Raw genomic sequence first — 24,391 nt, 5'->3', positions numbered from 1 at the left:
CTTTGTGGTTCTAATTGTCTTATCTGCTTTAACCACTTCGCTTGCACTGCAGGGCTTCTGACCATCCTCTCAACCAGATTACTGGCGTGTGGCCTTGTTCTGACCTTCAGCTTCCACATGTGCTTCCCAGCCTCTGCCTGGCCTTGTCGTTACCTCTGCTTCTCAGCTGGCGTCCCCGTACCCAGCCTCCTGGCTGAGTGGCCCTCTCTCAAGCCGGCCTTTCCTGCAGTTTGGCCTTGCATTTTCATCATTGCTCCAATCTTGTCTGTACACCTTGGCTCCATAATCCATTGTTTCCCATATTCCCAGTGCTAGTAAGTATATTTTTATTTCCTATCCACTCAGACTTTGTGCTCGTTCTCAAGTTCACTGTGAAGGTTTTATAACATGGCTCCAAATCTCCTTGAATCTGGACTTGGTGATTGACCAAGAGAATACAGTGGAAGTGACACTGCCAGTTTCTGGACCCAAACCTTCCTGTCTGGATGCTCACTCTTGGAACCCAGCCATCAAACCAAGAGCAAGCTGAAGCAGCCTGTGGAGTGCAGCTGAGGGTCCTGGCTGAGCCTTCAGCTGGTAGCCTGCACCATCTTGCCAGCCGTCTCAGTGAGCCATCTTGAAAGTGGGTCTTGCAGCCCCACCTGACGCTACATGGAACAGAGATGAGCTGACCTCACAGCTCTGCCCGAAGAGCAGATTTAGGAACAAAATAAATGATTGTTACTTTTAGCCAGTAAGTTTTGGGGTGGTTTATTATGTGGTAATAGATAACTGATATAGTCACCTAACTTCACTCCCAGTTTCATTAGTTGTGCACCTCAGCCACCAGAATTAGGCCTCCTTGCTTTTCCTCTTATAGTTCTTTTGAATTTGTCCTACAACTTTGATGTGCTCACACATTGTCAATGTGTTGTAGGATCGGAAGAACAGAAGAAAACAGCTCTAGATTCTAGAGTTACCAAGGACTCGAAAAGCAGAGCCAAGAAGTTGAATTTTTAAAGTCAGTACAATTTACCCTACCAAAAAACCTACAAAAATCAGATTGTCAGCACATATGAGAATTTGGCACAAAGTGATCAATGATTGCTTGTTTTAATAAAAAACATATTTTATGGGAATATCTTGAGTCCCTGGAAATGAACTTTAAAGTTTTGCATTCATACACAAACATTGCCACAAAGATTTAAAAAAGACAGAAATGCATGTTTTATCTACCACTTCACTAGTAATCTAGTTTGGCCCTTTTAAGACCCACAAGGCTGATTTAGAATCCCAGCTATACGCCCTTTTACTATACTCTGAATCTCTTCAGTTTCTTAGCCAGAATCTGAATAAATGTGGATTCCTTCTTTATCCTGAAACTCGTCCCCAACTTATTTTCTGCTAGAGGAAATCTGTCCCTCACAGTGTGATAAACTAGCCACACTGAGCTATTCTTGTTTTCTTAGAGGGTGAAAATAGGAGCTTATTCCTTCCTACCTTTCTTCCCCTCTGAGAAGAGAGCGGATGAAACCCTTCCCTTTTATTTTTTAAGTAAAAGGCAGAGATATAAACTGTATGGAAACACTGCAAATACACATAAGTAAGTAACAGCAGTCTCCAAAGCATCTGGCCCCGTTTCCGCATATACATATGCAGCGTCTAGCCACCCTGGCTGCCTGGTTGGTCAGCAATTTCTAGCACTTAACAGACACTGTTAAGCGGTTTCACATCCCTTATCTCACGTGATTGTCACAACCACCTAGAAAGGTAGAGCAGGGAAACTGAATGAGGCACAGACAAGTCACATTACAGAGCTAGTAACTCGCCGAGATCGGACTTGAGCCGAGGTCGGCAAAGCTGCAGTTCCTTTCTGTCAATCTCTCCACAGCTGGGCCCTGGTCCTGATGCTGCGCTTCCGAAGCGCGCACACCTGCGCCGGAGCAGGACGAGCCAGCCAATGAGGAACCCGCATCCAGGAGGCGGGACAGGGAAGCTGCCAATGACAGAGCCTGCCTCGAGAGAGATGCAGCTAATGAAGGCGTCGTGCTGGAGAGGGATGGCTGTTCGTCCAATGAGAGGCTGTGACCAGCGAGGCTGGAAGGCGGAAGGGCCAGGGGTCGCTGGGGCGGAGCTGTGAGCCCCGCGCCAACGCGCCAGCGCCGGAGCCCCCGGCGTGCTGACCCCGTCGCTGCCCGTCATGGCCCGCGCTGCCCGGCTCCTGGCCCTGCTGGCGGCTCTGCTCGCCGCCGCCTCTACAGGCGGAGACGCCCGGCCCAGCAAAATCGGTGCGGGGAGGTCGGGGTGACGTGCTGAGCTGGGAGGGCTGCGCGGGAACAGGGTTCTCAGCCCGGAGCAGCTGGGTGGGGGATGGGGAGGACAGCTGGGCCAGGGAGGGGTCCTCGGGAGAGGAGCTGGGTGGAGAAGAGGCGAGGGACTGCGACTGGGTGAGGAAGGGGACCGCAGTAGGCAAGGTGCTGATGAGGAGGGTGGCATGGGCATGTGTTGAGGGCTACCCCGGGGCGGAAAAGTGGCTTGGGGTCGGACTGGCCACTGATCTCGCTGGAAGGTCCAGGGGCTTTGAGCATCTTCCATGGACCTGGCTCTTTGCCAGGTGCCCCGATGACAGAGAGGACAGGGTCTGGGTAGTGTCATTCACAAAGGTTTATTGAGGGCCGTCTGTGTAGCAGGCACAGTGCTCCGTGGTTCCTGTCTGGAAGAGAGACTGCACATACAGGGAAGTTAGTGCTAAGGCAGAGAAGATACTTTGATATAGAGCAAGGGCACTTCACCACAGTCTTGTGTGGCTCTGGAGGGCTTCCTAGAAGTAACATCTAAGCCAAACCTCAGGTAGAGTAGGAGACAGTCCTAGCGGAGATAGAACCCATTGTCAGTCTGCTGGAGATACATTTGCTGAATGACAGAGTGGGGAACTTTTAACAGCAGCCATTTTATTTGTTTTTTATTCCAATATTTTATTTTGAAAATTTTCAAATGTACAGCGAAGTTGAAAGAACTTGATATACAGTGATCATCTGTATACCCGCCACCTAGATTCTGCCATTAACAAACTGCTACTCGCTTTATCACATACCTGTCACACATCCATTAATCCGTCTTACATTTTAATGCATTTCAAAATAAATTGCAGACATCAGGACACTTCGCTAAATACTTCATCGTGCATATCGTTGACTAGTGTTCCATATTTGTTTACAGTTTGCCCCACTTAATAATTGTCATTTTAACTCAACGTGACTCAAAGATTTTCAAGTCCCTAGCATATAAATTCCCATAGGCAGAGAAGCACGCCAGAAATCACTTTGGGACAGAGTTGAGGGTTTTCAGAGGAAAGAGAATCCTGAGGGCTAGAGTGGCCAGAGAAGACCTCACAGAGAAGGTGGATTTTGAGCCAGGCTTTGAAGGATTGGGAAGAGTTGGCAGGCAGTGTCTGGAGGTACGGAGCACTCCCGTATCTCTTGGGAATGGGCAACAGAGCAGGACACTTCACACTGACCACTGGGGCATGGCAGTGCCTCCTCCCAGCACTACTGTTTCTGGCAATGCAGAAATTCCATTTTTCCTCATTCCAGCGGGCCCTACCCACCTCGCCCCAGGGGTCACCCAGGGCAGAACACTTGGCAACGCCAAGCTGCCCTGTAGCTTTCCTGATTGTCCCCCGCCCTCTGACAAGAGCCTCTGTCCGCCCTTCGTGGTTTGGACTCTACCCACAACAAGAATGAGGAGCTTCCCATTAGGAAGGCTTAGCCCTCAGATTGCTGCAGGATCAGATCTGAACGCCTCGGGGTGGCATTGGACCCTTTAAATTCCCCCATAGTGCCACACAGTGCCCTGCTCATGCTGTTCTCTCTGCGGAGAATGTGTTTCTGCTCTTTGGCAAGGCCGATTGTCCTCCAAGGTCCTGATCAAACATTGCTTCCCCTGTGAAGCCTGTATCTCCAAGCAGAATTCATTGCTTCCTCCTCTTGATTCCCTGGAACCCTGTTGTTGCACTTGGTCACACGTTGTCACAGCTAATTGTGCATGAGTCCGTCTGCCCACTCTCTGCCTGGGCTCAGATAACAGAAGCCCTGTGTGATTCATCTTGTGCCCTCGCACATCTTACCAGAGACCAAAGTGGGTGTCAGTTTGTGGGTGTTGAGTGAGTTGGTTCTCAGTGAGGTGAGGTCTTCTGCTTTCCTATAGCCCTTGGACAGCTTCCAGGCCTTGTGATATCAGTTTCTCTGGAAAAATGGGTCATTTGGGGCTCTGTCGCAAATGGAGGGGAGGGGAGCACGCTGGTTTAAAAAGGTTGAGGGTGTTCTTGGAAGTAGCTTTGTAAACACTGAGAAGGAGGAAGTGGTTCTTTCAAGATGTGACAAATACTTAACGAACTCTACTGCCTGCTAGGATCTGGGGGCATAGTGACCTGCTCTCAGTCCTTAAATGGACATTTGAGTATAGTTGCCTAGGCCAGGGGTAAGGAGGGTGTGCTGCAGGAATATGCAGGAGGGACGCCTGACTCATCCTAGTGGGGGTCAGGCAAGCCAGCTGAAAATGACGTATGAGGGCCATGGAAGTGAGCAGGGCAAAGGGTGAAGGAGCATTCCTGACAAAGGGAACAGCACAGGCAGAGGCACAGGCATGAGAGAGCAAAGGCATGTGCTCCACAGCAGAAGAAGTCAAGACAGACGAGAAGGTGGAGTATTGCGAGGGTGAGGCAGGGAGTGGGGTAAGTAAATGGAGGCCAGATCATAAAGAACCTTGTATTTTTGCCTTGTTGACAAGAGCTGCTGGTCTTAGGGTCTAGTAAGGACAAATCACACCAGATTTATCTCATTTTCTTTTTGGATAGGATTATTAGGCTGTCAGATGAGAGGAAAGCTGTGACTCAGGTACATGGTGGGTAAACGCTGTGGGTCGCGTGGCACTCCAGTTCAGGAGCTTCATAGTTGCTTTACTGCCCTCTCACAGTGCTATTTAATGATTAGTGTCTGTCTAGTCAGTGGTTCCTGGTAGCACCTCGGAGCCTTGTCCATTGAAACGTTTTTATCAGTGGCTTGGATAAGAATGTTGATGGCATATGAACCAAGATTGCAAATAACAGGAATGTGGGAGGCGTAGTAAAGACAGTGGATGATAAGACACAAAAAGACCCCAATAAGCTGAAACTTCCTAACAGGAGTCCAAACTGGAATGGAGTGCCCCATACGGTAATGATCAACCCGTCACAGGGTGCGTTCCAGTCTTGGCAAGCACAGGTGTAGAAATGATTTAAGTGTCAGGTGGTAGGTTGGACGAGACCAAGGGTTGGCTGACTTCTTCAGTAAAGGGCCAGAGAGTAAATATTTTAGGCTTTGCAGGCTGTACGGTCTCTGCAGCTACTCAGCTCTGCCGAGTGTGAAAGCAGCCATAGACAATAAGCTAAAGAAAGGGTGTGGCTGTGGCCTGTGGGCTGTAGTCTGCGGACCCCTGGAATAAGGAGTGGTTTACAAACCCTGATCTAACCTAACAGTACCTGTCAGTGACCAGGTTTTCACCAATTCATAGTGAAATAAAAATAGGGACAATGTAGTGAGTTTGTGTACAACGAAATTTAATCTGTTTAAATGACCATTCTGAATTTTGAGATTCATTCCTGCTCTTTTGCTGCTAACGTGTCTTTGTCTTTATAAAATCAGGGTTACAGGAGGTGGCAGTTTTCAGGTTGTCCTTTGCTCTTTATTAACAGCTTTGCTAAAAACTAGTGTGCACATTTCCTTTTGGGGATGTCATAAGCCTATGAAATGCAAGTGCCTGGGAACCAGCAGCCCAGGAGGCCGAGAAGGTGTGACCTGCCGTCTCATGCCCATGCTCTGTCTCTCCCTGCCTCCGGGGCCTGCTGACAGCCGTGGTTGGGGCCGGAATCGGGGGCTCGGCCGTGGCCCATTTCCTCCAGCAGCACTTCGGCCCCCGGGTGCAGATCGATGTGTATGAGAAGGGGACCGTGGGCGGCCGCCTGGCCACCATCTCGGTCAACAAGCAGCACTACGAGAGCGGGGCCGCCTCCTTCCACTCCCTGAGCCTACACATGCAGGACTTCGTCAAGCAGCTGGGTGAGTGCACCATCTGGGGGCTTCAGCATCCAGCACACGGGGCTGGTGACAGCCATCAGGCCCTTCCCAGATTGCCCCTACAGTCAAGGCCCGAAGGTCGTGTACCCCAATCTCCTCATTTTACAGATGGAGCAGCTGAGACCAGAGAGGGGAAGGAACTTGCCTGAAGTTACACAGTGAGTTAGTTGCAGAGCTGGGATTAGAACTCAGGTTTGACTCCCAGGCCAGTTTCTTTCCCTTTCAATTTGCTGCCTCTGAATAATCATAATCATAACGGCTTCCACATGCTGCATAATTGCCAGGTACCTGGCATCCTTCTAGGTGGTATGTAGGCCTTACTTCTAATCTGCCTACCAGCCTGCAAGATGGGTGTTATATCTCCTCCTGCGGAAACTGAGGCTCAGAAAGTGTATACACCTTGGCTAAGGCCAAGCAGCTAATAAGTGAGAGAGCTGGGATTCAACCGCACAGCATCTATCAAAGCCACAAACACGTATACTGTTTCACTCAGAAATCCCACTTCTCAGAAGTGATCCTGCAGGTGTACTTACAGATGTGCAAAGTGGCATACGCACAAGGTTATTCCTTACAGCATTGTTTGTAACAGCAAAAGGTCGGAAATATCCTGCCTGCCCACCCACTGGGATCTGAGATTATGTGAATTATTGTTTAAGTACACAGCAGACTGTTCAGCAGCCAGAATGAGGGAGTCCTTTCTGCCCAGGTATAGAACAGTCTCCAAGACACAGTCTGTCAGTGAGGTGCAGAGCAGTCTACAGTGTGTGGGGTCTGGGGAGGAATAACTCATATATATATATACACATTTATGAGTGTTTGCACAAAATATCTCTGGAAGGATTCTGAAGGAATGTACTTAACTAGTTGCCTCTGGGTAGGGGAGCTTAGTGTCTCAGGGACAGGAATAGGAGGGAAAGAAGCAAAAACCTGTGATCTGGGGCAGGTCTTATGACCTCTAAGCCTCACTTTCCACATCATTAGCTGGGGGTGCCATCACCCCCAGCTGCCTTTGCCCAGGCTGTGGGAGGACGCAGTGAGATGCACAGGGCCCAGTGCTCTGTCAGGTGTAGAGGGTGGACTGTTGCAAGGAGCTATGATTCTTTGCACGTGGTCTTGGTGCCCAGGGCTCCCATCCCAGAGCAAGCCCTGCGCTATCAGCCCCTGGACATTCCGGGATGACATCTGAATTCCCCTCACTCGTGGCTGAGTAGATCCTTGTTGAACAAAATGTAAAATGGTACATTATTTTAATTTTCATTTCTTTATTGACTAGCTAGGCCAAATATTTCCCCAGTACATTTATTTACAGCACAGATGAACAAACCGTAGTGTTCATATTCCCTTTGATGGAGCCAGTCTACTTGCGTGCTTCAGGAAGGCCCTGAATTGAAGCTTTAGGCACTGCTAGGTCTCCCGGGGGGCCCTCTGAGGGGACCTGAGAGGGCCCTTGCTCATACCCCAGGTTGGCCCTTGTGGGCGACTGAGTTTGCGAGTCGTGCTTTTACTTATCAGTTTAGCAGAGGGAAAGAGAAAGCTAGTGTGACGACTGCTTTCTGGAGCCCTTGTCTCCTCAGGGCTGAGGCACCGGCGAGAGGTGGTAGGCAGGAGCGCCATCTTCAGCGGGGAGCATTTTGTGCTGGAGGAGACTGACTGGTACCTGCTGAACCTCTTCCGCCTCTGGTGGCACTACGGCATCAGCTTCCTGCGACTGCAGATGTGGGTGGAGGAGGTCATGGAGAAGTTCATGAGGTAGGGCCGGGCGGAGCTGCTGGGTGGGCGTTCCAGAGGGAGAGAGGAAAAGAGATGTGGAAGGAACCAGCCGGACTGTAAAGTGTCAAAAAGGAAAAGGTACTTGCTGGGTGAGAGAAGCCGGCACAGTTCAGTCGGGGTTCCGAGCAAGCCCCCAGCATGAGGAACGTACTTACGTGCTGCAGAGGTGGTCTCTGGTGTCGTCACACTAGCTTTCTCTTTCCCTCTGCTAAACTGATAAGTAAAAGCACGACTCGCAAACTCAGTCGCCCACAAGGGCCAACCTGGGGTATGAGCAAGTGTAGCAGGGGGCGGAAGAGAAGGGTAGAGAGTGGGGTGCTGCTCTTCAGGGGCATCATCTGAAGGGGGCAGCCAGCTCTGCTAGAGCCATGTGTGGCCATGTGGGAATGCCAGCCTCCTGTGGCTAGATCTTCCAGGTTTTCAGAAGAATCTAGAAATCCAGAGTTATATGTGAAATCTCCCAGTTTCTCAATGTATGCAGCCGATTCATCTTATAAGACAAGTGAAACACATCTGTAGGCCATCTGCCGCCTGTGGGCCACTCGTTTACACACTCTGCTGTCCCCCGTTTTCCCATCTAGAACAAACACCTTTCTTCACCACTTCTTTCCTCCTTGGGTCCGGCCCCCTCCCTATCACCTCCAGATAACAAGGACAAATGGTCTGTTGTCACCCTGTCCACTTCTCACAATCCACTCACTCGCCAGGCTGGCACCCCAGCTCTCCCCCAAAGGCCCTCCTGCAGGTTCTCCCTGCTTCCTGGCCCAGACGCAGAGGCTTCAGTGTCAGACACTCGAGCGTGGCCTCCAGGCCTCCTTCCTGGTTTCTGGCACTTCTCCACTCTACCCACTTCTGTAACTATGCTTTTTATGGGGCTTCTTTCTTATGGTCTCCAGGATCCCCCACAGGTTATCTCCTTTCTTAGATTTTTCTCCCTTGTCAATTTTATCCAAACCTACAATGCTGAGTTCTCGCTTTTGTGAAAGACGACTTCTACCTGTCAGCCCCACTTTCTCCTTAAGTTCAGACTCACATTTCTAACTGCTTTCTGGACACCTCCATCTGGGTGTCCCATTAATAACCAAACTCAACATGTTTACACAGCAGCCCAAACAGAGGCCACATTTCAAAGGCCAGCCCATCCGGAAATCCATCAGCAGGTGGTTCCAGGCAAATGCTCGTCCCTGAGATTAGAGGAGTTGTGGAGGGAGGGACAAGACGTGAGCTCAGGGAGAGGGTGGGCGCCCTGTTGGATAGAGCCGGAGGAGAGGACAGGCAGAGCTGGCAGAGAGGGTGACAACTTTGGCATGAGGCAGCTGCTATCGGATTCAGAGTGGTCCTAGAAGCCAGGGCGGAGCCGAAGCTGCTGGAGAAGGGGATGTGTCAGCAGGGGTGGGCCGTGGCCCACTGCCTGGCAGTCCCAACTGAGTGAGAAGAGGACTGTGTCATCAGGCAGGGAGTGGCTTAGAGAAATGACGCACTTGTCATTCAGCAGAGCCATGATGTGAAGCCAGGTCTAGAGGGATTCTGGGGTATTTGCCCTTCCCTCGGTGCTGCCCTTCTGGTGGGACAGGCCCACCATGGCTAGTGAACAGGCCAAGAGGAGCATAACCAGCCTCCTCTCCCACCCCTCTGCATGGAGAGGGGGCCTGGGTCCCTGCTGGGTCCCTCAGGTGCAGGGACCCAGTAGCAGGGGGTCAGCCAAAAGGCCTTTCTGCACAAGGGCTCCAGCTGCACGTGTCTCCCAGGATCTATAAGTTCCAGGCCCACGGTTACGCCTTCTCGGGCGTGGAGGAGCTGCTCTACTCGCTGGGGGAATCTGCCTTCATCAACATGACCCAGCGCTCCGTGGCTGAGTCCCTGCTCCAGGTGGGCGTCACGCAGCGCTTTATTGACGACGTTGTCTCTGCCGTCCTGCGGGCCAGCTACGGCCAGTCGGCAGCGATGCCCGCCTTTGCTGGTGAGCCTCCGGCCCTCAGCCTGCCCGCCTGCCCTTCCCCGGTCCACGGTGCCCAGAATAGGCTGGGCTTCCCATAATAACCTCACATTTACCCGGCTCATTACGGTTTCCTTTTCTCTGTGAGGCCTCAGCCCCATTTGATTCTGGCATCGGTCCTCCGAGCTGGCAGGAGATGGTATTCACCCCACTTCACAGACAGTGAAAGCAAGGCTCAGATCTCAGGTCCAGAGTGTTTCTACCACTCCTGATTGGATTGGTTTCAAGAACTGCCCCATTGAGGCCTCTGGGCCCCTTGTGTATTCATCTTTTAGAGCACCTAAGCTTCCCAGCTCATTATTGGGCAGGTGGACGCGTGCACAACCCACCATCCCTCAGCCACAAAAGGGCTACCCTACAGGCCACCAGAGAGGTCACGACTAAATCTGCCTGGGAGAGTCGTCAGGGCATGTCTCCACCAAGGCATGGAGACTGTTCTGGGCCTTGCAAGATGCGGTAGGATTTTGCCAGGTGGGGAGGGGCATTCAAAGACAAGGAACTGCACGGCACTCACTGGCCCGGCCTCCCAGCCTGCTTGGCTGGCTCCTTCTCTTCTCCCCGTCTCCTAACATGGAAGGTCCAGGCTCTGTCCCTTGTCGCCTTCTCCTCTCAGCTACTCATGCTCCCTTGGTGAGCTCAGCCAGTCTCAAGGCTTTAAATTCCACCCACCTGAGCCCAGACATGACCTCCAGCCCAGACCTCTCTCCAGAACTGCAGGCTCCTGTGTCAGCTGCCGCCCCTGTGTCTCCACTGGGAGGGCTAATGGGTGTCTCAAACTCAGCATGTCCACACCTGAGCTCCTGACCTTTCCCCTTGAGCCTGCCCCTCCCAGAGTCTTCCCAGCTCAGTTGGTAATAATTCCTTTCAGTTGCCCCGGCCAAAACCTTGACTCATTTCTTTCTCTCATATCCTTCATGTCATATGTCAGGAAATCCCATCTGCTTTATCTTCTGTATATCTCCAGAACCTGACTGCTTCCTCCCTGGTCTAAGCCATCAGCATCCCTCACCTGGATTACTGCACGTCTCCTGCCAGGTCCCCCCGCATACCCCGTCCTGCCCCCTACAGGCTATCCTCAGCACATGAGCTGGATGATCCTTTTACGACAAAAGACAGATCATGTCACGCCTGTGTGTAAAACTCTGTAAGGGCTCCCACTTTCCTTCAGATAAAACCCAAAGTCCTCTGAGTGGCCTGCAAGGCACCACATGGTCCTGGCCCACTGCCTCCCCACTCACTCACCCCAGTCCAAACACTCTGGCCTCCTTGCCGTGTCTCTAGCTTTCCAGGTGTGCTCCCACCTCGGGGCTTTTTTGTGGCCCTCCCTCTGCCTGGAACGTTCTTCCCTGAGACACGGTCACAGTAAACTTTCCCTCCCCACCACGTCTTTGTGCCGATGTTACCTTTCCATTGAAGCTACCATACACCCAGGTTTAAATTACATCCCAGCCCTCCGCCTGCGCCCAGCAGTCCAGTCCCCCACCCCGCAGGTATCATCTTCTGCCTCCTGACCTTTCTGTCTCCTTTGTTTACTTCCAGCCACAGTCAGTGGCAGAGCCAGAGCAAAGCCTCGGGTCTCCTGACTCCCAGTCGAGACTGTTTAATTTACTTATTTTATCTCCTCCCACTAGAATGTAGGCTTCCCAAGGGCAAGAACCTCTGTCTCCTTTGTTTATGATGTAGCCCAAACGCTTAGAACAGTGCCAACCATTGTAGGCACTCAGCCCATTTTTGTTGAATAAATGAATGAAAAGGTTTATATTTAACAAGCACCTCCCATGTGCCCAGGATACTGTCCTCTGCTCTTGGCACAGCCAGCTCCTTTTCAGCCTTCAGGTCCTGCCTAGTGTCCCCTCAGTGGGGCTTCCCTGTTCACTCTTCCGGTATCTTGTGTGTATCCTTCAAGATATAGTTCACATACCACACAATTCACCCATTTAAAGTGTACAATTCAGTGGTTTGGCATATAGTCACAGAGTCATGCATCCATCAGCACAGTCAACTTCAGAACATTTTTATTGCCCCCAAAGAAGCCCCATACCTTTAACTATCACCTCCCCAACACCTTCCAGCCCTCCAGCCCTGGGCGACCACAAATCTGCTCTGTGTTTCTATGGATTTGCCCATTCTAGACAGTCTGTATAAATGAACCATACAATCTGTGGTCTTTTGTAGCTGGCTCTTACACTGGGTGTAATATTTTCACTTCATAGCATTGTGAATTTTGTTGTATTTATTTCTGTGTGTGTTGTCTCCTCGTGCCTGCGTTTGGGAGGCGTCTTGGCCTGGGAGGGAGGCAGGCCCAGGCGGGATGGTGCTGGACTCTCAAGCCCCACTGCCCAGTGGTTCTGAGGACCCACCAGCCACCCTCCCTCTTTGCCCAGGAGCCATGGCACTAGCCGGGGCCCAAGGCAGCCTGTGGTCTGTGGAGGGAGGCAACAAGCTGGTCTGTTCCGGTCTGCTGAAGCTCACCAAGGCCAATGTGATCCACGCCACGGTGACCTCTGTGACCCTGCACACTGTAGGTGAGTGGACGGAGCAGGGGGTATGGCCACTCCATTCCTAGAGAGTAAACACTTCCACTTCTTCTGTCCCTAAACCTCAGTCTGTGATCTGCTGGGGAGTGGTTCCAAAAAACCAATGGGAAGCCCCAGCACTGCCGAGTGACACCAGAGGGCACTGTTGTCCCAATTCAAATGTCAGAGCCAGAAAGCCAAGACTGGCATTAATCTAGCCCCATTCATTTGACTACTGAGGACTTCGAGCCACAGTCAGTGGCAGAGCCAGAGCAAGAGCTCAGGTCTCCTGACTCCCAGTCCACTGCTCGACCTGCAGCCGCACCAGCACAGAAAGACAGGGACCCAGCCTCTGGACAGCCCAGCTGCACCCAAGGTCTCATACCCTCCAGATGGGAGGAGATCAGGGAGTAGGAGCCAAGAAATAAGTTGACTTTTGTGCTTTCTTCTCTCTCCTTCCAGAAGGGAGAGCCTTGTACCAGGTAGAGTATGAGAATGAGGTGGGCAATGGCTCTGACTTCTACGACATAGTGGTCATCGCCACCCCCCTGCACCTGGACAACAGCAGCAGCACCATCACCTTTGAAGGCTTCGACCCGCCCATTGATGCCGTCCAGGGCCCTTTCCAGCCCACTGTTGTCTCTTTGGTCCATGGCTACCTCAACTCCTCCTACTTCGGTTTCCCCGACCCTAAGCTTTTCCCCTTCACCAGCATCCTTACCACGGATTTCCCCAGCTTCTTCTGTGCTCTGGACAACATCTGTCCCGTCAACATCTCGGCCAACTTCCGGCGGAAGCAGCCTCAGGAGGCAGCTGTTTGGCGAGTCCAGTCCCCCAAGCCCCTCTTTCGGTCCCAGCTGAAGACCCTCTTCCGCTCCTATTACTCGGTCCAGACAGCCGAGTGGCAGGCCCACCCCCTCTACGGCTCCCGCGCCCCCCTCCCGCGGTTCGCGCTCCACGACCAGCTCTTCCACCTCAGTGCGCTGGAGCGCGCGGCCAGCTCTGTGGAGGTGACGGCCGTAGCTGCCAAGAACGTGGCCCTGCTGGCCTACAACCGCTGGTACCAGGACCTAGACAAGATTGACCAAAAGGATTTGATGCACAAGGTGAAGACTGAACTGTGAGGGCTCCGGGGCGAGCCCGGGAAGGTCCATCTCCCGCTGAAGATGGACCACCCACAGCGGCCGAGGTCGTACAGGCCACACTCACCCGCCCAGCCTCTTTCTGACCCCTCGTGTGTCAAGCGTCTTCTCCCTCCACTGAGGGTCCGGGTGTCCCGCTCTCTGCCTCTAGCTTAAGAATTCTCACAGTGGTTGCTTCTTTCTAAGGGGGAGAGTAAGAGAAGGGAAGAAAATTCAAGCCAGTGTATTCATTTTATTTAATTTTTTTAAGAAAAAATAAAAATCCATCCTCTCAAGCTGCTTCTGACTTGGTTTTCTAACTAGGAGACAGGGATAACTGTGGGAGGGAATATAAGGCAGAGAACTCTGGGTCCAGTTTCTGTGTTGATTTTCACTGCCTACTCCCAAAATGTACCTGAAGCAGCATCTACAATGAAATGTGTAACCAGTTGGTTACAAATAAAGTAGAAGGGAAGATCAGAAAACCTAAGACATGATAATAGCTCATGTTTACTGTGGGCTTGCTAGATGTGAGGTGTACCTAGTTACGACTTACTAGACACCATCCGAGCCTCTCAACAATGCTGCATGTTGGGGGAGATGACTATGGTAGGATCCCAGGAGGAGATGGTTATACCATCGGAGCTATCAGTATAGCTCTGAGCTTCCTGGCAACCAGTGGGAAAAGGGAAACATACCAGGCCATAGGAAGAGGAAAGCTTTTCCTTGACACCTGGAGAAATTAACCATTCTGTTCATAATGCAAGGGTTGAGCGGTAATACGATGGATCTGTCTTGCAAAAAGACAAGTTCCCAGATGGTGGAGGGCAGTCATTCCCCCCAAACATTCACCCCAGCAGAGTAAAGGAGGGAAAGAAGGTATTGGGATGTAGTTTTTCAGAGGTTAAACTGATGCAGATGCTCAGGTTCCTCCCAGAACTGCTAAATTTGGCTCTGGGGTGGCAGTGGGGTGGGGGTGGGGCGGAGGGGGTGGTGGGGAGTGAGCCCAGATGCCAGAAGGACACAACGCTGCCAAACGACACTGATAATGTGGCTTTCCTAACAGGAACAGCCCCAGAGGTCATCCAGCTAACTTCCCTCTTATTGTAGAGAGGGAGATAAAAGCCCGAAGTGAGGACATGACTTGCCCAAGGTCTCCTGGAGAGTTCATAGAACACAGCTTAAATCTGGAGCTTCTCCTTAAAATTAATTGAATTCAGCATGGGGCAAAATACCCTTCAAGTAGGCAGAGGGCCAAATTGGCTCTGAAGTTGTTTTTACTATGCCGAGGTGATGGTGGTGGTAAAGAGATGGTGTCTTTAAAGTGCAAGTTGCATGCACTTGTTGGTTATTATAGGAATTGTGAAACTGACATGTCTGTAAGAATGCTTTTATTTGAAGTCGTAGAAAACCGAACTCAAACTGGCTTAAGCAATGAAAGGGTTTTATTGGTTCTCATAAAAGCCCAGGTACAGGGCAGGGCCGAGCACCATGCAATGCCAGTGCTATTACTTTTCTCACCGTCAAAGATGACCACCAACAGCTCCCAGGCAAGAGGGTCTTCTCCTATGACCCCTGAACCAAAGCCTGGGCTCTGGACCAGTTGGGCCCCTGCTGAACCAATTCCTATGGCCAAGAGAATGCCACATGCTGATTGGCTTAGGACTCAGCTACTGGGCCAGTAACCAGGACACAGAGATGAGATTAAGCTGATAGGCTTAGAACAGTCAGGTCCCACCTCTGGAGCAGAGGTGGTCTCATCCAAACTACAAGGTCAGAGGGGTGGAAAGAGAGGGCTGGAGAGAGGCACGACGGCTGTGCCATCCCCCTCCTCTCAAGTCCAGTGAAATCAGTGTGTAACGACATCTTTCCATGGTCTGTATTTGAAATGAAGATGCCATGGGCTGTCATGGTGTAGCTGATGCTCAAGGTCAGAGGACCAAGGCCAATACTAAACTTGTCTCTGGTAACCAACGCTTCCTTGCATCCCTAAGGATGTGTGCACAGAGGAGGCAAACCAGGGCAGTTACCCTTGATCCCCAGTCCTCGGCTGGCTTTTGCTCCATGCCCCAGCCTGACTGCAGTGGAGCTGGCTGGTTCTTCAGAAACATCCTTCATCTGGGTAGGCAGGCCTGCACAGCTCAGAATCAAAGCAGGCCAAAATGCCCACGCTCCCTGCTTCAAGCCCAAACCTGAGAGCTGGATCTCACACCTCCCTGCCTGCAAGGAACGGCCAGAGATGGAACGGCCAGAGATTCCTGAAGGCAGCAGAAGGAAGCATGGGAACCAGCAGGAAGCCTTTGCCCAGGGTCCATCCTAGCCTTCTCAGGCCAGGACAGAAGCCCCCAGGGCTCAGAGCCCTCTGGGAGAAGAAGGAGCATTTGCAAAGACAGAGCCTTATAATCTGCCAAACAAAACATGAATGAGGCCACACTTATCCTTAGTAGTCCTGGGTGCAGTGTAGTTTTTTAAACTTTAAAAAACTCCTCACAGGGACTCCACCCCTAAAGCACGTGACCCAAGCAAAATTTCTGCACTTTGGGGAGCAGGGGTGGCACTGTGGAAGGTAGAGTCCTTCCACTCACTGTGGAAGGTGAGTGAGGAATGGTGGGGCAGGGAGGAATGCCTTGATCCTGACGCGCCTTTGAGGGAGCATCAGAAGGAACTAGGGGCGCATCTCGGGCTCCCCCTAGAGGCCTCTGTGCATGCACGCATGCGTTCATTCATGCACCAAGCCCTGCACCCCTGTTCTGCACTGGGCCCTGTGCTAGGAGCTGGAGATGCAGCGCTGAAGGAGGCAGATGAGGCCCCTATCCTCATGGAGTGGAGGTTTCTCACCAGACAGCAGAAAACATGAAACACATTTACACTCAGACCAAAGGAGGTTCCGGGGCGCAGCATAGACCCAGCTCTCCAAAGATCCTAAGCTCCCTGCTGCTGCCTTTAAACCAGGGGACCAGGAAGGGCCAGCTGCCAGCCCAGGCTCATGAGGCCAAGCTTCTAAGCCACAGAATGGTAAAACTGGAAAAGACCCTGAGGATCCCTAAATCCCATCTGCTCATTTCACAAATGAGAAAACTGAAGCCCAGAAAGAGGAAAAGGCATCGTCCATATGAAACTAACCAGCTTTTGTGAGGATCTCTGTGTGTGATGCTCTGGTAGGAGTAGGACAGCCCGTCCCACTCAAATGAGGAGTTTCCCCGCCCAATCTGTACGCCCCAGGCCCCCGGGGTCTCCTGCAGCTCAATTCTTCCCGTGCCCTCACCCCACAAAAAGGCCTTGGAGGCCGTGGGTCCCTCCTGTGTGGCTGAAGTCTTTTGACCAGGAAAGCAGACTGTGGGCGCCTCAGAGACAAGCCGCTCCCCAGGGAGGAGAAGCGGCTGCTGAAGGCATCAGCTTGGGCTGGCACATGAAGTCTATTTTCCATGTGTCTGGACCCAGGCCGAAGCTTCCTGGGGTAATTTTAATCAGTATCCGCTCTAGAACAATACCAAAAAAGGTAAGTTACTTACTATCCCAGAGAGGCACATACCTAACCATTGCCCTTTCATGAATTAGACCCTTAAAACATTCAGAGCTAAAGCTGCTTTAAGCACTGGAGTTAGAGCAGCCAAGTAAAGTGTTCCTATACTGGCCGTTGGCCTTCTTATTGAAATTAACTCTAAAGTGCCAGCTATTCTTACTCTCAGAAAACAGCCTGAGCCCCTCAGCTGTCTTGGGGGAGGCAAGGTATTTTTAGACCCTAGAACAGCTGATTTAGGATTTGCTGCAGGGGCTAGGAGGGCAGGGGGAGGATTGAATTGCAAGGGGCTAATGAGGGTGGGGGGAGTTAGCATCCAGGGAGCAGGAGCCCGCAGGGACTTTGGGACTACTTTTTTGATCAGCAAAATGTCTTGATATAAGCCAGTGGTTCTCAAAGTGGTTCTCATCAGCATCACCCAGGAACCACTGCATTTGAAATGCAAAGCCCCCACCTTGAACCCACTGAATCAGAACCTTTGCAGGTGGGGCCCAGGAATCTGTGTTTTAACAAGCCCTCCAGGGGATTCTGGTGCTGGCTAACGTTTGAGAACCACTGATATCAGCAAACTGTCTACCAGGTCCCCCTGTGGATAAGGTTGGGTGAAAAAATGATCCACGCCGATGTTCTCAACTCTTCAGTGCTTGTTTAAAGCCAGGGATCCCCAGCCCAGAAAAAGACACATGCATATGAAAATTTCAGGGGCTCGCTGGCCCAGGTTAAAAACCCCCCTACTCTGTGGCAACCTGGAGGCTCTTCTCTGGGTCTAAGTCTGACCTGCGGAGAATCTCAGAGTTGAAAGAGAACTTAAGGATCATTTTCTCCACCCAGAGTAGGAATCTGCTCCACAGTGTTCTTAGAGGCTCAGCCTTAGCTGGACCCTTCCAGAGACAGGCAGCTCTCTGCTTCCAAAGGGCTTGTTTGCAATGGTCTGTAACTGGGGAGACGTAGCTCTTGTTCACTCCTACATAGGTTTATACCAACCAACCTCCAATACCATGGCTGAAATATAGGCTTATAAACCCCAATTAAAGGGAGTATACGACTGTCCTAAATGGTAGAAGTGAAAGCAGTATTTTTAAAATATCCTATCTCAGTGTTGGAGAACTCTGAGTGATGGAAAATCCTCCTTTATGTTGATCTGAAATCCACCTCCCGGCAACCTCCTATCCCCACTCGGTGTTGGCTTCCAGGCCACAAGGAGCAAACCCAAGGTCTTGCTTTACAAAAGACAGCATTTACTTCTCATTGCCCTTGCTTGGCATGGGGGCACAGGGCGGGCGTTCTCCGGCTGCCCACCGGCTCTGGGCCTGGGCCGTTCAGAAGATGCAGGTGCAGCCCACGGCGATGGTCTCCATGACTGCGCGCTGGCGGCAGGGTCCGGCGCGCGGCGGCAGCGGGCAGAGGCGGCGGCGCACAGGCACCTGGCTGAACACGGGCACGCTCACCATGCTGCGGTCCTCCTGCATGGTGAAGGGGTTCACGCAGCCCAGACACAGGCACCGCGCCTCCGGGAGGTCCGCGGGGATGCGGCTGGGGTCATGGTTGATGCTGCGGGAAGGCAGGAGAGAGCACAGGGCGGAAGGTGGTGGGGAAGGAGTAAATCGGGGCCCACTCCCCACACCTCTGCCTTTCCTAATGGGGGTTTTCATTCCCACAGCAAGACCGTGCTATGCTAGGGGAAGGGCAGTAACCAACTCCGAGTTCTGGGTGAGCAAATGGAAGATGTTGGAAAGCAAGTCACCAGCCAAGGTTATCCTGGTTCAAGGTCACGTGTCAGTCACCCAGTCTCCTTCTTTCATCCAGCAAGATGCCCATCCCAGCATTCTAGATTGTGCTGTGTGATTACAAAGCCCAAGGCTCTGTCTATCTCCTCACCCCTCCACCCTTGTTTATATTCTTGGGAAATTTAATCCACCAGAAATAATATGTGAGCATATTGATGCCTAATCCCCACTGGAAGAGGAGTCAGTTCTGGGTTCTATCCTGACTTAGTTTCTATCCATTCAACAGATATTTTCCTTTCCCACATACCCACCATGTGAGTGAGTCTGTCCTCGGTGTTCACTGATGGACAGCACAGACGAGGTCCCTCCTAGAGCTGAGAGTACAGACACTCGCCTTGTGACCTGTCCTTCTCTGTGCCTCAGTTTCCTCCTCTGCTAAACGTGGGAGGTGAACTTGACTTGCGGAGCTGCACTGTCAGCATTGCCTGGGAACTTGTCAGAAATGCAGACTCTCATCCCTACCCCAGGCCTCCTGAATCAGAACCCGCGTTTTTATAAGAGCCCCAAGAAAGTCAAGGGCACGGTAAAGTGAGAAGAGAGGATCTTTAGGGATACTTCTAACTGTCACATTCCAGATATGGTAGCCACTAGCCACATGTGGCTTTTAAATTTAAATTAATCAGAATTAGCTCCTCAGTCACACTAGCCACATTTCGAGCACTTGGTAGTGACATGAGGCTAGAGGCTATCATATTGGACTTTACATCGTCATAGAAAGTTCTATTGAATGTGCTGTTCTAGAGTCTCAGGACATAAGTTGTGTGGCTAAAAAATCTTTGGTCTAGGTTTGTGAGTGAGGACCATCAGTCCATTTCTTCATGATTCATTCAACACGTATACATGTGGCCCCTCCTGCATGCCAGGTGCTGTGCTGGGAAGTGAGCTACAACCCAGGTAAGACACCACTCCTGTCATCGAGGGGCCGCAGGTCTTGATTCCCCAACCTGGCTGTGCATCCTCAGTATGTGGAGATGTATAAAGTACCACTTTGTGGGCCTCACCCGTAGAGATGTTGATTGGGCGGGGCATGAGGATCCTTAGATGATGCTGATGCAGCATTGGGAAGGTCCCAGTCTAGCCTGAGAGAGAGAATGTGGACGCAGCCAACTCAATACTGCCTGGAAGTGCTGTAACTGAGAGATGTGTACAAGGCACCCTGAGCTGGAGGAAGTGACATTTTGGGAAGGCCTTGCAAGCGCTTCAGTGCGGACTTGGAGAACAATAACGGCAGTACTCTGCATGGGTATCCCATTTAACAGCAAGCCAATGAAGTTGGTACTACTGTCACTTCCATTTTCACTTGAGTAATCTGAGGCTCAGAGAGGCTAAGCAACTTGCCCAAAGCCACACAGCCAGTAAGAGGCAGAGCCAGGATTCAAACCCAGGCACTCAGGCCTCTGAATCCAATGTCTTAACTGTTACAATGATGAGGACAGTGGACAAGCATCCCCTCTGCCACCTCCAGTATGCAGCTTGCCCAGTGCTGCCCTGCCCGGCCTACCTGTAGCCCCAGGGCGACAGGCTCCTCTTGTTGGACAGCCACAGCTGCAAGTTGACCTCACACTTCCTCTTGGCCGGCTCGGAGCTGTTCCTCAGCTGGGCCACCATCTCCCCAAGGTTCCTCTCGTACTCCTCCATGCGGGCGTATGGCTTCGCCCGAGACACCAGGTCCAGCGGCAGCTGGTGAGGCCCAGAGGCCAGGGTCCCAGGCCGCCCTTGCCCCTTCCTCTTGCCTTTGGGGCTTCTGGGCTGGCCCAGTCCCAGGAAGATGGAGATGATGAGAAGGAACAGCTGGGGAGGAAGGCCACAGGTCAAAAGTGGGAGAGCCTGTCTCTCTCTGGACCAAGCCTCAGGGCCCAGGGAGGGGAGAGGGAAGAGAAGAGGCCTCTGTCGGGGCCACCCTCACCTGCCATGCCCTGGCCTGGTCCCACTAGCCCATCACACATGTGTATCAACACTTGTATGCACCACACTTCTCACTAAGTCCTGTCTATTGTACCTCTTAAAAATCTCCCCATCCATCCACTTCTCTCTCTCTGCACCACCATCCTCACTTCCCTGGACAGCTCAACGGCCTCCTCACCTGGTCTCTCCAGATTCCCCCCACCCCTCTTCCCCCGGCTTTGCAAATCTGATGATGTCACCTTCCCAGGCCTGAGCTCTCCCTCCTCAAGTCACTCCTGGCTTCCTCTCACACTGTGCTTCAGCCTCCAGCCTTCTCTCAGTCCACGCTCTGCCACAGGGACTTTGCACAAGCTGCTACCTGCAGAGTCCTACCTCTCCTCCTCGTGTTCTAAATGCCTCTCACCCCTGTCTCGGCTCCAGTGTCACTTCCTCAGGGATGCCTCCATGGACCTTCTTGGGCTCTCAATACCACACGCCTCTTGCGAGATTGCAGTCTTACCGTTTGTGTGTGCGATTCTTGTATATGTCCATCCCCCGCTAAGCACAGACTCCATGAGGGGCGGGCATTGTGTCAGTTTCCACACACAGTCTTATCTCTCACATTTGAGTGAATGAATGGCTCTCACCATCCCTGCCCTTCTAGAGCTTACAGTCTGGGAGGGAGAGCAGACAGGGAACAAGGAAACAAGCACATAACTCTTGCTAAGAAGTGCGATGGTGGGACCGTGGAGTGTGTGGTTGCAGAGGAGCAGGGCCCCCACTTAGCCTGGTGGCAGTGGAGTGGTCCCACAAAGTCATTCTGGGGAGGGAACATGTCAGGAGAGGTTTGAAGGATAAGAGGAAAGCAGACTTGGGCAGAAGGAGTCTATAAAACCTTACTAGGGGGAATAGTGTGAGGGAGGTTTGAGTTGGTGAAGAGCTTTGCCAAAAGGAAACAGTGAGGCTGAAATAGAGTGGGGGGGGCGGGGCCTGAGATGAAGTTGGGGAGATGGGCAGGTCTCAGGCCAGGATCCCTGTTGGACTCCATCTCTGTGACACCGGTGCTCCCTTCCTCCACACCCCGACCCTCCCGTCCCCTCCTCACTCACTCGTCTCCACCCTCTCCCCGCAGAACCAGGAGCGTCAGGAAAGCCTCTGGCTCACACAGGAGAGGATCCGGGGGCCCAGCAGAACCCAGGCTCCTCAAGAAGCCAGGGAGAGAAGGGCCAGGACTTGGATGGAGGCCAGGACTGGCCGGAAGGGAGGAATCTTCAGGGGGTTTTCTGTCTCGCTGAATCTGTCCAGGCTCCTACCTGCCCTGGATCCCTCACCCTGTAGCCCCCATGGCCATGCCTGGTCTATCCAGGCCACCGGCAGGTCTTGACTCTTGGAAACAAGTTTCAGCATAGCCCCTCTTGGCAGAGCCATTTCCTGGCGCAAAATCCACGACAGGGATTCAAGTCAGTAAATTCTTCCTTTTGGATCCTAGATTCTGATGCAGAAAAATGTCTCCCTCACAATAGGCTCTCTCATCTGAGCTTCTCATGTGGCATTCCTAAACACTGGCTCTCCACTCAGAAACCCAGCTGAGAATCAAGTCCCCCTCCCCCACCTTATAGATGGGAAACAGAGAAATAGAAGGACTTGCTCAAGGTCACACAGCCTGGATCCCAGGACCCAGGGACTCGTTGGAAAACCCCCGATAACTGAGTTTGCCAGGACATCTCCCAGGGATGCTTTTGGCCTGAAAGGGCTTAGTGTGGACGGGCCGAGCCCAGTTCAGGAGCCTGAGCTACTGGTCGTGGCTGCAGGCTCTGAGACCAGTCTGTTTCTCCCTGGTCCTGGGGGAGAGGACAGAGAGAGAACTCACCTCTGCAGATTCCAAACCAAACAGAAGCTGCCATTAATCAATAGGAAAGAAGCAACGAAACACTCGGGCTTTAAAAAGGGATGGGGGTGGGGTGGGGAAGCGCCACGTACCAGGTTGTGCGGCCAGTCCATCCCGCGAGCCAGGCGGTCGGCCTGCAGCTGCCGCCTGCCTGGAACCCCAGATGCCTCCAACAAGAGAATGGCAGCAACAGGATGGAGCGAAGCAATTATAGCTCGTCAGGGGCTGCTAGGGGGTGGGTGGGTGGGCTCATCATCGGCTGGGAGCCTTGAGCCCCCAGCGGGCTGGGCCTGGCGCAGTGGCAGGCGGTGAAGGGCGTGGGGGCAGGCCAGGAGCCGAGCTGAGGTGCCCAGGGGCTGTTGACTGAGGGACAATGCCCTGTGTGTCTGGTGGGGCTCTGGCGGGTGGCACCTCCGCCTGTGGCCTGGGCCAGCCGCCCGGCCAGCACCCACAGAGCCAGCTGAGACAATCAGCTTCGTTTGCTTTGGGGATGGCAAGGGGGCGAGGGCAGAGGAGGGACGGGCTGTCCGTTGGTCAGGAGAGCAAATGTTCTCAGAGTGTGCTAGCCAGGAGCGGGACGCAGGCCCCATCTCCCAGGGAGACAGCCTCAGGCACTCAGTCTCAGCCAGCCTCAGGTGAGCTCAATGGCCCTCAGTGACCAGAGTCCCCCCACCTGAGTTCACAGGCGGGGAAACTGAGGCGGGAGTAAGGAAGGACCTTGTCCAGGATTACACAGGGAGTTAGAGATGACAGAGCTGGGGTTTGTGCCTGGTGTCTGTGCCGGGCTCTCTCCGCCACCCCAGGCTGTTTTGCTTGGGATATTTTCTGCACAATTCCGGCCTGCTGTGAACATGCTTCTGAATGTGTGGTCTCATGCGGGCCAAGTCTCGGATCCCTGCAGGCTTCACGGCCGCTCGTCCTGGCCTTCCTGATGCAGCATGCTCCCTCATGTATAGACGGGCTCCCCTCCAGGGCCTGCGCCTGTGGGGCTGCTTCTGCCTTTGATTCTCTCTCAGCCTCAGTTTCCTTGGCTGTAAAATAGGAGTCGTGCCCAGGAATCGACAGTGCTGTGGCCCATTTCTCCCTGAAGTCTTTCTGAGTCTCAGTCCCCACATCTCTAGAATGGGGATAATCATAGCATCCACCTCTCGGGGCTGTTATAAGGAGTAAAGGAAATAACCCATGTTAAACAGGTAGCTCAGTGCCCGACAGGCGGTAAGTGCTCAATAAACACTTCGCTGTTTATTAGGAAACTTATTATAATAAAATAATTTTATAACTGTTATTATAAACATTAGCTGACCTAATTAGCATTGGAGCTAGCACGGTTCTCACTGCTCAGCCGACTCTCCCTTCCACCCACTCGGGCCCACCCTCCTGGCTGAGAGAGAGCTGGACTTCACGGGCTCAGGCCACAGTCTCGTGAGTCCAGACAATCCCAGGGTCTGCGGGTCCTGGAATCACCTGCTGGACTGACCACCTCGCTGGTCGAGGTCTCTCACCTTGAGTGACAATCCAGCCAAACGTGAGTGAGCGAGTCCACCCAGGGAGGTGGAGGAGGGGGTGGAAGGGAGTGTGAACAGGACAGTGGAGGGACACTGTGAACAGACAGCCAGGACTGCACCATCTTGCTGAGGGCCACTCTTGGCCATTTACAGGAATCGGCCGAGGGGAAGAACGCGGGGTGCGAGGCGCTCCTGAATGTCACGAGATTAATCTGTCCGGGGCAGGTTTCCACAGCATAACTGAGAAGCTGGCTGAGGCTCCAGCTCATCGAGAGATACCACCATATTTGGTCAAATACTAGACAAGGCTCT

The 24,391-nt window shown here is 52.5% G+C and overlaps 2 protein-coding genes across 2 annotated transcripts; one reads left to right on the top strand and one right to left on the bottom strand.

The window, feature by feature from the left end:
* The first annotated feature begins 2,118 nt into the window (after window positions 1-2,118).
* PCYOX1L (prenylcysteine oxidase 1 like) lies at window positions 2,119-13,795 on the top strand. Its single transcript, XM_004428663.3, has 6 exons — window positions 2,119-2,267; window positions 5,868-6,074; window positions 7,667-7,841; window positions 9,611-9,822; window positions 12,243-12,383; window positions 12,837-13,795. The coding sequence occupies exons 1-6, from the start codon at window positions 2,180-2,182 to the stop codon at window positions 13,496-13,498; spliced, it is 1,485 nt and encodes a 494-aa protein (XP_004428720.1). The 5' UTR covers window positions 2,119-2,179; the 3' UTR covers window positions 13,499-13,795.
* A 4,539-nt stretch (window positions 13,796-18,334) lies between these two features.
* On the bottom strand, window positions 18,335-22,687 carry IL17B (interleukin 17B). Its single transcript, XM_004428662.3, has 3 exons — window positions 22,667-22,687; window positions 20,304-20,593; window positions 18,335-18,566 (listed from the first exon to the last, which is right to left on the bottom strand). The coding sequence occupies exons 1-3, from the start codon at window positions 22,685-22,687 to the stop codon at window positions 18,335-18,337; spliced, it is 543 nt and encodes a 180-aa protein (XP_004428719.1).
* Between the last annotated feature and the right edge of the window lie 1,704 nt (window positions 22,688-24,391).

Source organism: Ceratotherium simum, chromosome 4 (assembly GCF_057802395.1).
Source record: "Ceratotherium simum simum isolate JZ-2026a chromosome 4, ASM5780239v1, whole genome shotgun sequence".
In the NCBI taxonomy this organism is placed as follows: Eukaryota; Metazoa; Chordata; class Mammalia; order Perissodactyla; family Rhinocerotidae; genus Ceratotherium; species Ceratotherium simum.
This window is presented reverse-complemented; position numbering and strand designations above follow the sequence as displayed.

Excerpts from the sequence above, each read along its gene's own strand:
- PCYOX1L (XM_004428663.3), top strand. The coding sequence starts at position 2,180 with ATGGCCCGCGCTGCCCGGCTCCTGGCCCTGCTGGCGGCTCTGCTCGCC. Across the intron at positions 7,842-9,610 it reads GTCATGGAGAAGTTCATGAG|GATCTATAAGTTCCAGGCCC; the intron begins GTAGGGCCGGGC and ends CGTGTCTCCCAG. Across the intron at positions 12,384-12,836 it reads TGTGACCCTGCACACTGTAG|AAGGGAGAGCCTTGTACCAG; the intron begins GTGAGTGGACGG and ends CTCTCCTTCCAG.
- IL17B (XM_004428662.3), bottom strand. The coding sequence starts at position 22,687 with ATGGACTGGCCGCACAACCTG. Across the intron at positions 20,594-22,666 it reads TGGACTGGCCGCACAACCTG|CTGTTCCTTCTCATCATCTC; the intron begins GTACGTGGCGCT and ends CTTCCTCCCCAG. Across the intron at positions 18,567-20,303 it reads CTGTCGCCCTGGGGCTACAG|CATCAACCATGACCCCAGCC; the intron begins GTAGGCCGGGCA and ends GCCTTCCCGCAG.